General features: G+C 43.4%; 1 protein-coding gene across 14 annotated transcripts in view; it reads right to left on the bottom strand.

The window, feature by feature from the left end:
* The window catches only part of ARHGAP26 (Rho GTPase activating protein 26), a 418,559-nt gene extending 404,947 nt beyond the window's left edge, over positions 1-13,612 (bottom strand). For 3 of the 14 annotated variants that reach the window (XR_003136019.3, XM_025445226.3, XM_025445234.3), the window contains exon 1: positions 13,275-13,602. Coding sequence is in view for 12 of the 14 variants with exons in the window: in XM_025445226.3 (XP_025301011.1) it covers positions 13,275-13,428 (154 nt within the window). In the remaining 2 variants the exon portion in view is untranslated. Of the gene's footprint in view, positions 1-13,274 lie in introns of all 14 variants that reach the window. The other 11 variants (XM_025445227.3, XM_025445229.3, XM_025445235.3 and 8 more) reach the window with 7 other exon arrangements.
* Between the last annotated feature and the right edge of the window lie 597 nt (positions 13,613-14,209).

Raw genomic sequence — 14,209 nt, 5'->3', positions numbered from 1 at the left:
ACAGAAACAAAATGCCCTGGCCTCCTCCCTCCTTGGTCTGCTGTTGACTACATGTTCTCTTCGCCCACACCAGCATGTCTCCTCAGAAAAATGCCATGGAATCTTGCTTTCTCCCCTATAATCTATCAGTGTTTGTTTGAATATTCAAATAATGATTACATTGAGTGAACCAGATTTTCAGCAAAGTGCCCTCCCTGTCACTTGCTTTTTGTATATTCCCTGGCACGCTCCCCCGACACCTGTACCTAGTCTGAGAAGCACAGCTTCACCTCCCCTCCCCTTCTTTGCAGGCACCATGACCAGATGGTATCCATTTTCTCAGACATTTCTGCCTTGGGATAGCGCTAAGCATATTAAAGCTCAAATCACTGGTAAAATACAGGAGTATTTTAAGGGAGACAATGATAAATAATCTTCAATCTAATGATTATGATTTAATGACTATGTGAACATATTTCAGAAGAAAATATGGTGAACTACATCAAACCTGTAATTTCAGAATGCTGTAGAGTTCCTTTTTGAAATGAATGTACTTTTTAAGAAGTAGAGTTTTACAAAGTAAATAAACAGTAGTAAAGGTGGGGCAAAACTAATAGAGAGGTGGTTTTAAATGATTTATCATTAGGAACACTGCCTCCTTGGACTTGATAAGCTTTCCCCTGACTCTCCCGGAGTTCTCTATTATGTCCTCCAGGATCCTTTCAACTTCTAATTGTGCTCTGGACCATCTGTGCTTCCCCTGCCTCCTCTCAAGATGAGCACCTAGAAGACAGTGACTGTGCCCACCCTGTCCCAGAAACCTTCCATCTCAACATGAGCTATCACAGGCAGTGAAATAAAGGCCACATGAAACAGGTGGCATGATCCTATTCTAGCACTTCACAGAAAAGTGCTAAGCTTGGTGGGAGAGGCAGCCCTAGGAGAGAGGTCAGAAAAAACTCCCTGGTCCCTCACCACTCCCCAGAAATTCCATTGCCTGGAGAAGCTTTGCTGATAGACGAGATGTGCCTACTGGCCTAAAGTCATGATCTCTAGTCACCAAAGTAGGAGACTACTCTCCTTTAACACCTGCCAAACTGGTGATGTAAGAAAATAAAAATTCAGCGGCATCCTCACTAGTAATGCAAACAAGTTCCCTGGGCCCTACATTCAAGAGATTCCTAGTACAGCTAGGTTTCATTTTAGGGAAAGATTTTGTTGTGGCTCTTAATCCCAGAACCAACACTATGTACAGACTGGGGAGTAAGAAATGGAGAAAACGCTAAGGACTGTTTAATTATAGAGGCTACTTATAACCAACTAGTGAGTTTTCTTCCTATACTACAATCATGATATATAAAATTCACTTCACTCAGAACTTTCCAGAAACACTCCTATAGCATATTTATCAAAATAAAAACTGCATATATCCTTTGGCCCAGCAGCTCCATTTCTAGTATTCGTCCTACACATCAACTCACTCATGTACCCACGACAGGTAGCAAGATGTTCTGGTAACAGTAAAAGATTGGAAATCACATAAATGTCTATTATTATGGGACTGGTTAAATGAACTATGTCATATCCATTCAATGGAGTACAGTGTAATGCTAAAAATGAGTAGCTGTATATGTACCAATGTACAATAAGATCTAAAATACATTAAAACCATGCAATAAGCAAATCTATGCAAAACAGTGCATATGGCATGCTACCGAAAAATATATAAATATGTATTTACTGGTGCATGCATAAATTCTATCTGAAAAATTCACAAGAAATGGTAAAATGTTGTCTCCAGTACAAGACCTTGGGATCAGGAGGCAAGAGGAATTGGGAGAAACACATTCCTTTTTGCCACATTTTGAACTGTGTACCATGTAAAAGTATTACCTACTTAGATAAATCTTTTAAAAGAAATATAGGTATGAGGGGCATCTGGGTGGCTCAGTCGGTTAAGCATGTGCCTTGGGCTCAGGTCATGATCTCAGAGTCCTGGAATCACAAACCACAACAGGCTTCCTGCTCAGCAGGGAGTCTGCTTCTCCCTCTGCCACCACCCCACCCCCGACTCCGCCTCCGTCCCGGCTTGTGCTCTCTACTCCCTCTCTCAAATAAATGTTTTAAAATCTTAAAATAAATAAGTATATATATGAATTAAAGTAAAAATGCCGTTCTAATCTTATTTTATTTGCTCAACTAATAATCATTTTCTACACCTGACCCACAGGTGCAATAACGAGATACCCAGTAAGGACTCTGTTAAGGTTTCAGTTCTATCTGCAGACAGGGTCCATGACACAGAAATTGCCTCAAGCTCATTCAATCTGCCTGGAAATCCACTGAAAGTCTCACAGGAGGAACCAGTTCATAGATTCAAAGTGTTCAAATTAGCCTAGAGTAAAAATGTAAAGCACATCTGATAGCAACATCAGATGAGCTTTGAAATCTACCTGTAACGTCTTTACAAACCATGTAAAATGGGGTTTATTTTGGCTTTGCTTTTGCGGCAGCAGCAGGAGTCAAAGTGCAGCTACTGGCTTGGCCCAGAGAAGCCAGCTGGTTAACAAGGTTTGGTCCAGAATTCCCAAGCCCCTAAAACCTTTGTCCATCTGGCAAAGAAAACGCACACACACAGAGACCACTCTAACCTCAGGAATCTCCTCTTTCTAAATATAGTAGGCAACTGCCCAGCCTCCAAGCTCACCCTCTGAAGCATTCTGTGCCTTCCAACCAAGGTGAAATGAGCCAGATGTAAACATGCCGTGACAGCTTCTGGCCCACACTGCCAAGCTGTTTTCCTCAATATTTCCTCTATTTCTCCACTCTGGGTGTCTACAGAAATGTGTAAATCCCAGTGACTCAATTTTGTAAACATTCCTCTGACCACTAATGCAGTTTTTCTCACCCTAGCAAATGTATTTCCCTCTTGGTCCCTGATATTTAAGCTTGGACTAGCCTATTAGATATGGGTGAAGCTCTATCCCATCTCCTGTTGTATCCCTAAGAACCTAGAGCTCAGAAAACATACTGGACAGGTCCCAAGCTAATTAGGACACAGCCAATTAATTGTAATCTGTCTCTCTTCTTCAATCCCTCTCTCTCTCTCTCTCCCTCACTCACACACACGATTTTTTTTTCCCATGCCCTCGTTCTTTTAGAATCCATGTCAGTGCCTAAAAGAAAGGCCTGTTCTATTAAGGATGCTTCCAATTTAAGCAAAAAATGAAGCTTCAGAAACATAATCGAACACACTTGAAGGATCACAAGACAAATATAAACTGGCCATTTGGATGCAAAAGACCTAAACAATAGATGTCAAAGAGCTTGTAAAACTTGGAGGCTACTCTAGGAGTTGCAGGACATGGAAAGAGCAGACCAGGGCTCCATATTTGTTAAATGAAAATCTTCCTTTGACAGCAAAAAATATATCATTTGAAACACGCTGAGTTATAATTTAAAAAATTAAAACTAAGGTCCATCAGAAATTTAAATCTAGCAAAGCCATTTTGTTAGCTTCATATTGGAATCCCTCCTGTGGCTAGCTTTGTAAAATGCAATGGCCTTGAGAGGATAGCAATGTCACCCTCATGATTTCCTTTCCCCAAGAGCTCAGTGGTGATTCCTCCCTGGCCATTCTCATTTCATCAATTCATGGGGTTTGTGATCATTAGCTTAAACCGACCAGAATTAGGAAGCCCAGCCCGAGGCCTCTGTCCAAAAGGATGCTGCCAGCCTTACAAAAGCAGAAACCTGAAATTCAGCCTCCTAAGAATCATTGCCATAAGCCCTGGGATCCTATAACTGAGCAGTCAAATGCATCTGAGATTAAAGCAAGTGGAAGCAAAAAATCGCCAAATGAAGACAAATGGAGTAAATATCCTGGGTGCTGTTCATTTAATTATTAAAAGTTTTATGGGGGATCCCTGGGTGGCGCAGCGGTTTGGCGCCTGCCTTTGGCCCAGGGCGCGATCCTGGAGACCCGGGATCGAATCCCACGTCGGGCTCCCGGTGCATGGAGCCCGCTTCTCCCTCTGCCTGTGTCTCTGCCTCTCTCTCTCTCTCTCTCTGTGACTATCGTGAATAAATAATAAAATAAAAATCTTTAAAAAAAAAAAAAAAAAAGTTTTATGGGACATAGTAAAGGGGGAAATCCAAGACATAAAACACTGCCCAACAAAAAGATCTAAACAGAAATTTCAGCAAAGAAAATGCTTCCATGGTCAATAAGCACATGAATATATGCTCAAATCATTAGTCAACAGGGAAATGAAAATTAAAACTAGGATTAACCACTTCACACCTACTAAAATGGCTGCAATAGAAATGACAGACAATAACAAGTACTGGTGATACACATGTAAAGCAATTGGAACCCTTGTACAAAGCTGATGGGAATTTAAAAGAATGTTTCTGCTATGGAAAAGTTTGGCAGGTTTTTAAAAAATTAAACCTAAGTTTACCATACAACCTAGCAATTCTACTCCCACATAAGAAATAAGAAATGAAAACATACGTCCAAACAAAAACACGTACACAAATCTTCATTACAGCTTTGTTCATAAAAGCCAAAAATGAAAACCCAAATGTCCATCAAACAGTGAATGGATAAAGTATGATTTACAAAATGGAATACTCTTCAACAACAAAAATGAACAAACCACTGACACATGCTACAACATGGATCAATCTAAAAACATTATACTAACTGAAAGAAGCCAGATGCACATATAGTATGAGTCCATTCAGCATAAATTTTCATAGAAGACAAAACTATAGTTATAGGAAAAAGTAGATTAATGGTTGTCTGAGGCTTGTGGTAAAAATAGTGACAGAAGTGTCACTTTTTGGGGTGACAGAAATGTTTTAAAACTGGAATGGGGTGATAGTTGCATAATTCTGTAAACTAACTATAATGAATGAATTATACACTTAAAACTGGTGAATTTTCTAATTCAATAAAGCTTTTATAACAAAATTCCTCCAAAACATGCTGACCTGAAACAAACGGATATTTTAAAAGGAATGACCATAGGGGCATGTGGGTGGTATAGTCAGTTAAGCATCTGATTCTTGGTTTCAGCTCAGGTCGTGATCTCAAGGTCATGAGCTCAAGTTCCCCTTCGACTCCACACTCAACATGGAGTCTGCTTGAGAGTCTCTCTCCCTCTCTCTGCCCCTCCTGTTTGTGCTTGCTCGCTCACTCGCTCTCTAAAATAAATAACCATAAACATAATGTTCATGAGAAGCACTCATGATAAAGTGATAGGTCAATTCCAACTTTCAGTGATCATTCTGTGGGGAGGAAAAATGAAGAGGAGAATAAAAGCTTTTTATGGTTTTAAAGGAAAAAGAATAGTCCTTCCCAATGATAGCTATTGGTAATCAAAGCCCAACAAATAAGATATTCAACCATAAAAAGGAATGAAATTCTGGCACATGCTACAACATGGATGAAGACATTATGTTAAATGAAACAAACCAGTCACTAAAGGACAATTATTCTATTACTCCACTAACATGAAGTACTCAGAGTAGTTGAGGTTACCAGGTACTTGAGGGAGGGGAGAATGAGGGTTATCATTTAATCGGTATAGAGTTTAAGTTAGAGATAATGAAAAAGTTCTGGAAAGCAACAGCACTGCTGGTTACACAACACTGTGAATGTACTGAATACCAAGGAAGTGTACACCTACAAAAGGTTAAATTCTGTGAATTCTGTGTTATGTGTATTTCACCAAAAAAAAGCAAAAAAAAAAAAAAAAAAAAAAAAAAACTCAACAATAAGGAAACTCAAATAACCCAATTTAAAAATGGGGCAAAAGACCTTAACAGACACCTCACCAAAGATGATACACAGCTGGCAAATATACATATGAGAAGATGCTCCCCATCAAGTTTTTAGGGAACCACAAATTTAAAAAACAATGAGATACCACTACATGCCTGTTATAATGGCTAAATCCAAAACACTGACACCTAATTCTGGTGAGGATATAGAGCAACAGGAACTCTCATCTTTTGTTCCTGGGAAGGCAAAATGGTACAACACTTTAGAAGACAGTTTAGCAGTTTCTTCTTTTTTTCTAAGATTTTATTTATTTGAGAGAGAGCACATGACACAGCAAGAGAGAGCATGAACGGAGGTGAGGGGCAAAGGGAGAGAGAGAAGCCAACTCCCTCCCAAGCAGAGAACCCTACGCAAGGGACTGGGGATGCCAGGATCAATCCCAGGACCCTGAGATCATGACCCAACCTAAAGGCAGAACCCTGAGATCATAACCCAACCTGAAGGCAAACTTTTAATGACTGTGCCACCCTGGTACCCCAGTTCAGCAGTTTCTTACAAAACTGAACATATCTTACCATATGATCCACCAGTTGTGCTCCCTGGTATTTACTCAAATGAGTTGAAAACCTAAGTCCACACATACACCTACAAACAAATGTATCCACTTTATTCATAACAGCCCAAATTCAGAAGCAACCAAGATGCCCTTCAATAAATAAATGGATACATTCATATGGTACATCCAGACAAAGGAATATTTGTCAGTAATAAAAAGAAATGACCAGTCAAGCTACAAGAAGACATGAAGGAATCTTGAATGCATATTGCTAAATGAAAGAAGCCAATCTGAAAAGGCTAACCACCCTATGATTCCTAGCACAGTATATCACATTTTGGAAAAGGCAAAACTGGGGAAACAGTAAAAAGTGCAGTGGTTGCCAAGAGTAGGGACACAGAAATGAGTAAGTGGAACATAGGGGATTTTTTAGGGCAGTGGAACAATTCTGTATAATACTACAATGGCCGATACACATTATTAAGCATTTATCAAAACCCAGAGTGAACCCTAATGTAAGCTATGGACTTTAGGTAACAACATTGTATCACTATTGCAACCAATACACCACACTAATGCAAAGCATCAATAATAGGAAAAATAGAGAAGAATAGGTGTGTAGGGCTATACTCTATACTTTCCACTCAATTGTTCTGTAAACCTAAAACTGCACTAAAAATAGTCTATTAATATAGTCTATTAATTTAAGAACCTTAAACCTCTGTCAGTAAATTGAGAACTATAGATTAGATGTAATTGATTCAACCCTAGAACAGAATGGATTAAAGTAGAGGAACTTTTTCTTTTTTTAGTATATGTGCTGCCGAAGTGAGCACGAGGAACTTTTTTTAAAGTCAATGTTATATAGGGGACCCCTGGGTGGCTCCGTGGTTTGGCGCCCGCCTTTGGCCCGGGGCGTGATCCTGTCGACCCGGGATCCAGTCCCACATCGGGCTACCTGCATGGAGCCTGCTTCTCCCTCTGCCTGTGTCTCTGCCTCTCTCACTCTCTCATGAATAAATAAATAAAATCTTTAAAAAAATAAAAAAATAAAGTCAATGTTATATAAAAACTACAATATCTTATTTGGATATTATTTACTATTATTTATATTTGCATGAGTAATATTCCAAATGTCAGTATCACAAATTACCACCATTTACAAATGATTAGGAAATGTCTTTTTTTTCCTCTTTTATCTGTAAGGTGCTAATAATGCAAAGCAAAGAAACTGGGAAAACCTTCTTTGTTACCCAATTCCATACCCATTTGCCCTATATTAGGATTTTGTAAGTAATATCATTACTCCTAAACAAAGCTGGCTGACAATGAACATCCTTTGGGAGACCATTTGAATGAAGGGCTCATCTTACTAATGCAAAAAGCCTATGCCAAATCCTAAGAACTACAAAAGTGTGACATGATTTCAAGCATGCAACTCTTACATAAAATAATAAATTCAAAAAATAAAAAAAATAATAAAGCATGCAACTCTTGATGTTGATTTTTTTTTCTTTTTCTTTTATTTATTTATTTATTTATTTGCTCGTTTTATTGAGCAAAGAGGATAAGTCATTTATCTTAGCAGATCAGACCGGGGAATAGGTTTCTGGCCTTCCTGTTTGATGGTTTATTACCCAGCTAAAAAAGAATCACTTCCAGTTTTAAAATAAATAAGTCATGGAAAGTATTGTACAGCATATTGATGATAGTTAATAATAACATAGCATACGTTTAAAATTTGCTGAGAGTAGCTCTTAAAAGTTCTCACCACAAGAAAAAAAAAAATTCTAACTGTATGGGGTCACATGTTAACTAGATGTATGGTGGTGATCTCTTACAACATATACAAATACAGAATCACCAGAAACTAATATAAAGTTATATGTCAATTATACCTCAACTTAAATTTTTTAATTAAAAAAAGAAAGCGATGCTATAAAAGTACACATATTTTAATTTTTTTTTAAATCACTGATAATCACTCAGCACTTCCCAAAGAAAAACTCTATTGTTATAAAAGGCAAGAGATAGTCAAACACCCTCATTTTTTTGTTCTTTAATCCTATGATGGAGAGAAACACAAAACTCCAAAGTACAATACAAAACACGAGCTATTCTTTGCCACCCAGGTCTCAAGTTCTGAAAAACCACTAGAATAATATTTTCACTTAATCTAGCACCTGCTGCATGCTTCTCCTTTTTAGGGCTTAGATCCATGAAGAATTTGCATCTTCAGTACCACTATGATAACTGAAGGTAAAAAAGGTTCATGTTCAAGAGAAAGCCCTCAAGTCTATTGCCAGGTTCAAAACCTACACAACTTCTTAGCTTTGGACCTTAGAAAAGTTATCCAACTCCAAAACACAGAAAAATAAGAGTATTCATCTCACAGGACAGCAGTAAGGACTAATGAGACAATGTAGACACTTAGCATAGGGCCAGATACTTGGTAAGTGCTCAATAACCAAAAGCACATCATCTCCAAAAAGTCTCATGAATACTAAGGCTCAACTACAGAAATATAAATACACTGACCTCATTTTTTTTTGGGGGGGGGGGGGGTGTGTCACCCAACAGGATAAAACCCCAGAGTCAGGGCTTTATGGGATATCACACAACTTGCCCAACTTGACTGAAAGGTCAGAGAGGAAAGGGGCTAGATTCTTAGTTTTATCTTGGTCTCCTCTGTATCCATCCACAGTACCATGGACTAAAACTAATCTACTCCCCACTCATGGGTTTGAAACACAAAATACCCAGGTTTCTCCCAGCTCCAGGACATGGTTCCATCTTTGGGATCTCACCCCTACATAAACCCCCCTGAAGAGCAGCTTATAGATTCAAAGTTCCCCCACCTGAAATTCCAATGAAAAACTCTGTACCTAAAGTTGGTCACCACCACCCAGGAGGAAACTATTAAAATTGTACCTGTGATGTTTGGAATAGGCATATTTATTGCCTGAAAATACATCAGTGATTGACAAGGGCTGGGGACAGAGGTAGGGAGGAGCTGGGAGAAAATGGAGAATGATTGATGCCCAATGGGAATCAGATTTCTTTTGGGGTGATGGAAATGTTCTAAGATTGACTGTAGGGATGACTGTACAATTCTGCGAATGTACTAAAAACCTCTGAATTGGATTCTCTAAGTGGGTGAATTATACCTTTAAAGAGTTGATATTTTTAAATTTTGCATTTTTGCCCTACCTTAGACTATCAGAATAAGGGTATTCATTCTATCTGAGAAAGCAGAAGCCAAATTTACAGCAACAAGTCCAAAAGCCAACTCTCAAGATGGAAAGAAACAGTTCCTGAAAACCCATACCACCCCTCAAAACCAACGGCCTAATTCACTTTCATTTCTATGAACCCACATTTGGTTTGTCACTGGGTCCATGAGACCAGCCATAAAGTCCATTCCTGCAAGGCAGGAGAGTCAAGACGCACCCAGCCTAGCCACTGAGGGGGCATGTTAATCTAGCAAGAAGACTGAAAATTCAAGTTACCAAAACGTTATTTGGAATAGAAAGTATGTTGGGAAACTTACTCTTTTTTCTTTTTTTTTTTTTTTAACTTGTGGAACTTTTTTTGGCATAACATTATACAAATAGGATTACCAGGATTCTTCCCACCAGAGGTTAACACATACACAACTGTGTAAATTACGAAGAAGGCATAAGCCTAACTCCCTGCACCCAAACCAAAAACTGTACCTCTGCTCTTACTTTTGCTCTGAGTCTTGACAACCTTGAAAGCTGGCAGATGATTATAGCTACCAACAAGTGAGTAGTGCTATGCACCAGGCTCCAAGCTAAGTGTTTTCTTTACAAGGACTGATTCATTAAGTCCTCACAACACTAGAAAGTCAGGGTGGCTACTACCTGGAGGGACTCAGGCTCAGTGACTTGTCCTAAGTCTACCAGTAAGTGGTGGGTTTAAGATTCAAACCCAGGAAATGTTAAAACTTAATTCTACAAGTCTGAACTTCATCTCCAACTTCTATCATCTCTACAGAAAAACAGAAAGTCTTGAACACACAAAATCCTCCCGAATGAAACACTGAATCACCAGGGCAAGGAATGAGTTCTGGGCATATGACAGCCACAGAAAAGACCTGAACAAATCAGGAAAGAGAAAACTGACAGCGTTACCAACGTAGGTTGCAAATCTTTTATCATTTATCTTCTATGTATCCAGACCAGAGGCTTGGGCTTCCAAGGTAAAACTTCATAGGGGGTTATTTATCAGATTCTCAAGGGGACTCAAGAGACAACTGACCTAGACAATAGTTTTGCTTCAAGTTTAAGTGCATAGGCTTTGGAATCAGATAGCTCTGGTTCAAATATACTTAACCACTTTGTTACTTTAAGCAGGTTACTGACCTCTCTGATCGATCTTCAGTTTCTTCAAGCACAAAATGAAAGCAATAATAACAATGATCAAGGTGAACTTTGGTAATCCCAAAAGGCTAGTTTTACTGCCTCAGATTATCACACGGAGGAAATCTAAACCCAAAGGTCTATGAATACTAATTATAAAATAAAGCCATAAAATTTTATAGCTCAAAGAGACTGTAAATTATCTAAACCAGGGTATTTTACATAATTATGTATTTATTTCGTGTAATTAGTTTTAAAAACACTGGCTTTACATTTTCAGTAATGAAAAGGATGAACAGAAGAAAAATAATACACAAATACTAAGACAGTAATACACACTGTAGCAAGCACCTAATGATAATGGAATGCCTGAAATCTGGGAAAGAGTGATCAACTCCACTCTTTCCACTGAAGAGGTCACACATGATCTACTCAGGTAATAGTAGCTGTCAGAGTATTGTTAATACATACAACTAGATATAAACAGATTAGAACATTTAGTTCCTTACTAATCTTTCCCCCAAGTTACAGGGCTGCTCCATTCCATTAGACAACTTAAATAATTCTTAAGCCCTATCACTGCATTATTTCCCCCCACCCAAGGAATTCTTAGCCCTATCCAAAAAAAAAAAAAAAAAAAAAAAATAGTAGCAGGCAAATAAATTCCCAGTCACACAAATGTACCCTACTCATACTCAAGACAGATATACAAATGCAGTTCCAAATTCTAGCAGGCTTGGTCCAGGGGGTCCACTCTGGGTAAGCAGGATGAGAGAGGATTAAGAGCTCTGTGTTAGCAGGAACTCCGACTCTGGCTCAGACCATGCAGGGGTGCAAGATTAGGTCCCACTGCTGGAGCTGTGTGGCTCTGGACTAGTGACTTCATCAAGCCTGTGTGTAAAATGAATAACATGAGATAATTCACCGGCAAGGAGTCAGTCTCTGTTGCCAAAGGGGCAACACAATAATCACTGCTACATCATCAGGACCCAGGGCAGCAGTACCTACACACAGCAGGCACTCCATATGTTTGCTGAATAAAGCAGAAGGCCAATTAAAGCCAGAATGAGACTGAATCAAAACTCGTGGGCCCAGTCTATGAGTGGGCTCCTAACTTTCTCCAAACCAGGGGTGGAGTGTTTCCTGAATCAAAGATGGTCAGTGGGAAAGGAAGAGTTATTGGTAGGCCTCAGATCATCAGAGACCCTGCCTCTGAGGAACCTCATCACACCACAATTTTATGTTTATTTCACCCCAAAAGATTGGCAATTGCTGTCCCGGGGTTCCATTATCTCCCCCTACATTTTTAGAAGCAACAGGATCACAAAATGACATCTCAGGCAATTGACTTCCAGAAATCCCCTTTCAAGAGGCCTGGGAACAATTTTCAGAGATAGCACTCCACTCAGCCAATGCAACCTGGCCTAGCTGAAAGGTAGCACCTATGAAGAAATCCATCCCACAGACGGGAAAGTAAAGTCAAAGACAGTTCCACTATCTTCCTTCATGTTATTCCTGACTCAAAAAACTAAAAGATGGACGGAGCTATTTTTAAAGGGGGGAGATTGAAAAAGCACCAAGATCGACCTCACGATCCAAGGAGCTCATCCCTAGAACACTTTCGTTTGGCCGGGAGAAACTCTCTGGCTCTGCAAAGGTCAAGGGAAAAACCATACACAGAATGCAAATCTCATTTCTCCCCTACCAAGAGGAAATAAGTAAAAAATGGGTTTTACGAAGGGCTCCGGAATCCTTAAGGACGAGTTTTAACTTCAGCTCTCCGAGTGAGGCCGGAGGACATTCCCTCAAAACCTTTGAGTTTTCAAGGATAAAGGGAGAGGCTTAAAAAAAAAAAAAAAAAGAGAGAGAGAGAGAGAGAGAGAGCGAGGGAGCGGGAGAGAGTCAGGATATGTTCGTTCTATTTTTAAACCCCCGCCCACAGTTTAGAGTAAAGGAACACTCTGATGCTGTCCTCCCACCCCTGTCACCTTCTGCTGAGCACAAGAATCAGAACCTGCACGCGTTCACCGCCCGGGGTCACTGGCCGCGATCGCTCCCCAGAAGCGCGAGCTCCCAGCCGCGGCGCCCGGCCCTTTCCTGGCAGCGCCCGCGCCTTTCGCAGAACCCGGCGGCCCCGGCAGCCCGGCGCGCACGGAGCGGGGCGGTCCCCAGCCGCCCTCCGCCGGGGCACGTTCCGCTTCCCCGGCCGGGCACCCCGGGGTGAGCAAGCGTTCCCCAAGGGAGCCGAGCCGGAGCGGCGGGCGCGAGGGGGCTTCCCAACGCGGTGCGCGGCGCGCCAGGCACGGGCGTCCCACTCCCGGGACACCTGTGCGCCGCGCACAGCCAGCCGCGGGGCCCCGGAGCGCCGCCCGCCCTCGGCCCCCGCCCGCCAGCCCCGAACGCCAACGGGGGGCTCCGGGGCGCCCGCCTCGGCGACCGCTGCTCGCTCGCCCCCGCCCGGCCCCGGCGCGCCCGCCGGCAGCGTGCACGGCCGTCGCCCGGGACCCCGCCGCCCGACGGCCCTCCCGCCTCAGGGTCGCGTCCCCGCCGGGCTCGGGACACTCACTCTTGAGCGCGCCGATGAGGGACTTCCCGTCCTTGATGAGCTCCTTGATGAATTTGTTGGTCTTGTCCAGCTCCGCTTCGTGCGACTTGAGCGTCTCTCGGAAGTGCGGGCTGTCGAGGCAGCAGTCGCTGAATTCCAGCGCGGGGAGCCCCATCGCGCCCGCGTCGCCCAGCCGGGGGGCGCGCCTGCCCCAGCGCCCGGGAGGCCCGCAGCCCCGAGCACGCACGCGGCGGGACCGCGGCCGGGACCCCCGACGCCCGCCGGCTCCACAGGTGTGGCCCCGGCTCGCCCTCCGCGCGGTGTCCGCCGGCGCGCACGGCTGCCGACCCGCGCGGGGTCCCGGCCGAGGGGCGGCTGCTCCGGCGGCGCGCCACGGAGCGGCTGGCGGGCAGGAAGCGCGGCCACCGACCCGCGGCGGCGCCGGGAAGCGAGCGAGCAGGCGGGCGAGCGCGGCGGCCGCCTCCCCGCCTCCTTCGCCCGATCGCTCGCCAGCGGCCTCGAGCGCCCTCTCACAGCAGCCTCGGCCGCCCCGCCGGCGTCCGGGCCGCTCGAACCTGCTAGCGATGACCTAATCCCAGGCGGACCAATCAGCACGCCCGCCTCAGCCCGACCCCCCTGCCTCCCGGGGACAGCCGGCCCTTCCGCGGCCTTGACCCAATCAGCGGGGTGCGGAGGCGGGGCCTGGGCCGGGGGGCGGGCCCACGCCACCGCCCAGGTCCGCAACACAGGCTCCGCCCCCTCCCGCCCGCGCGGTGTTGCAGACCCCGTGCGGGAGGGGTGATCGCTGCGAGGCGCCGACGCTCCCCACTCCGGGTCTTGCGGACCTGCTGCGGCCGGGACCCGAACCCGAGGTGCTGCTTCCGCAGGTCTGGGAAGCGGAGGACCCTCAATGTGCCTAGCATGAAACGGGGCTGCAGTTCCCCCTGAACCCGCCC

Source organism: Canis lupus, chromosome 2 (genome assembly GCF_003254725.2).
Source record: "Canis lupus dingo isolate Sandy chromosome 2, ASM325472v2, whole genome shotgun sequence".
Lineage (NCBI taxonomy): Eukaryota > Metazoa > Chordata > Mammalia > Carnivora > Canidae > Canis > Canis lupus.
Note: the sequence above shows the minus strand (reverse complement) of the source record. Positions and strands in the feature narration are given on the sequence as shown.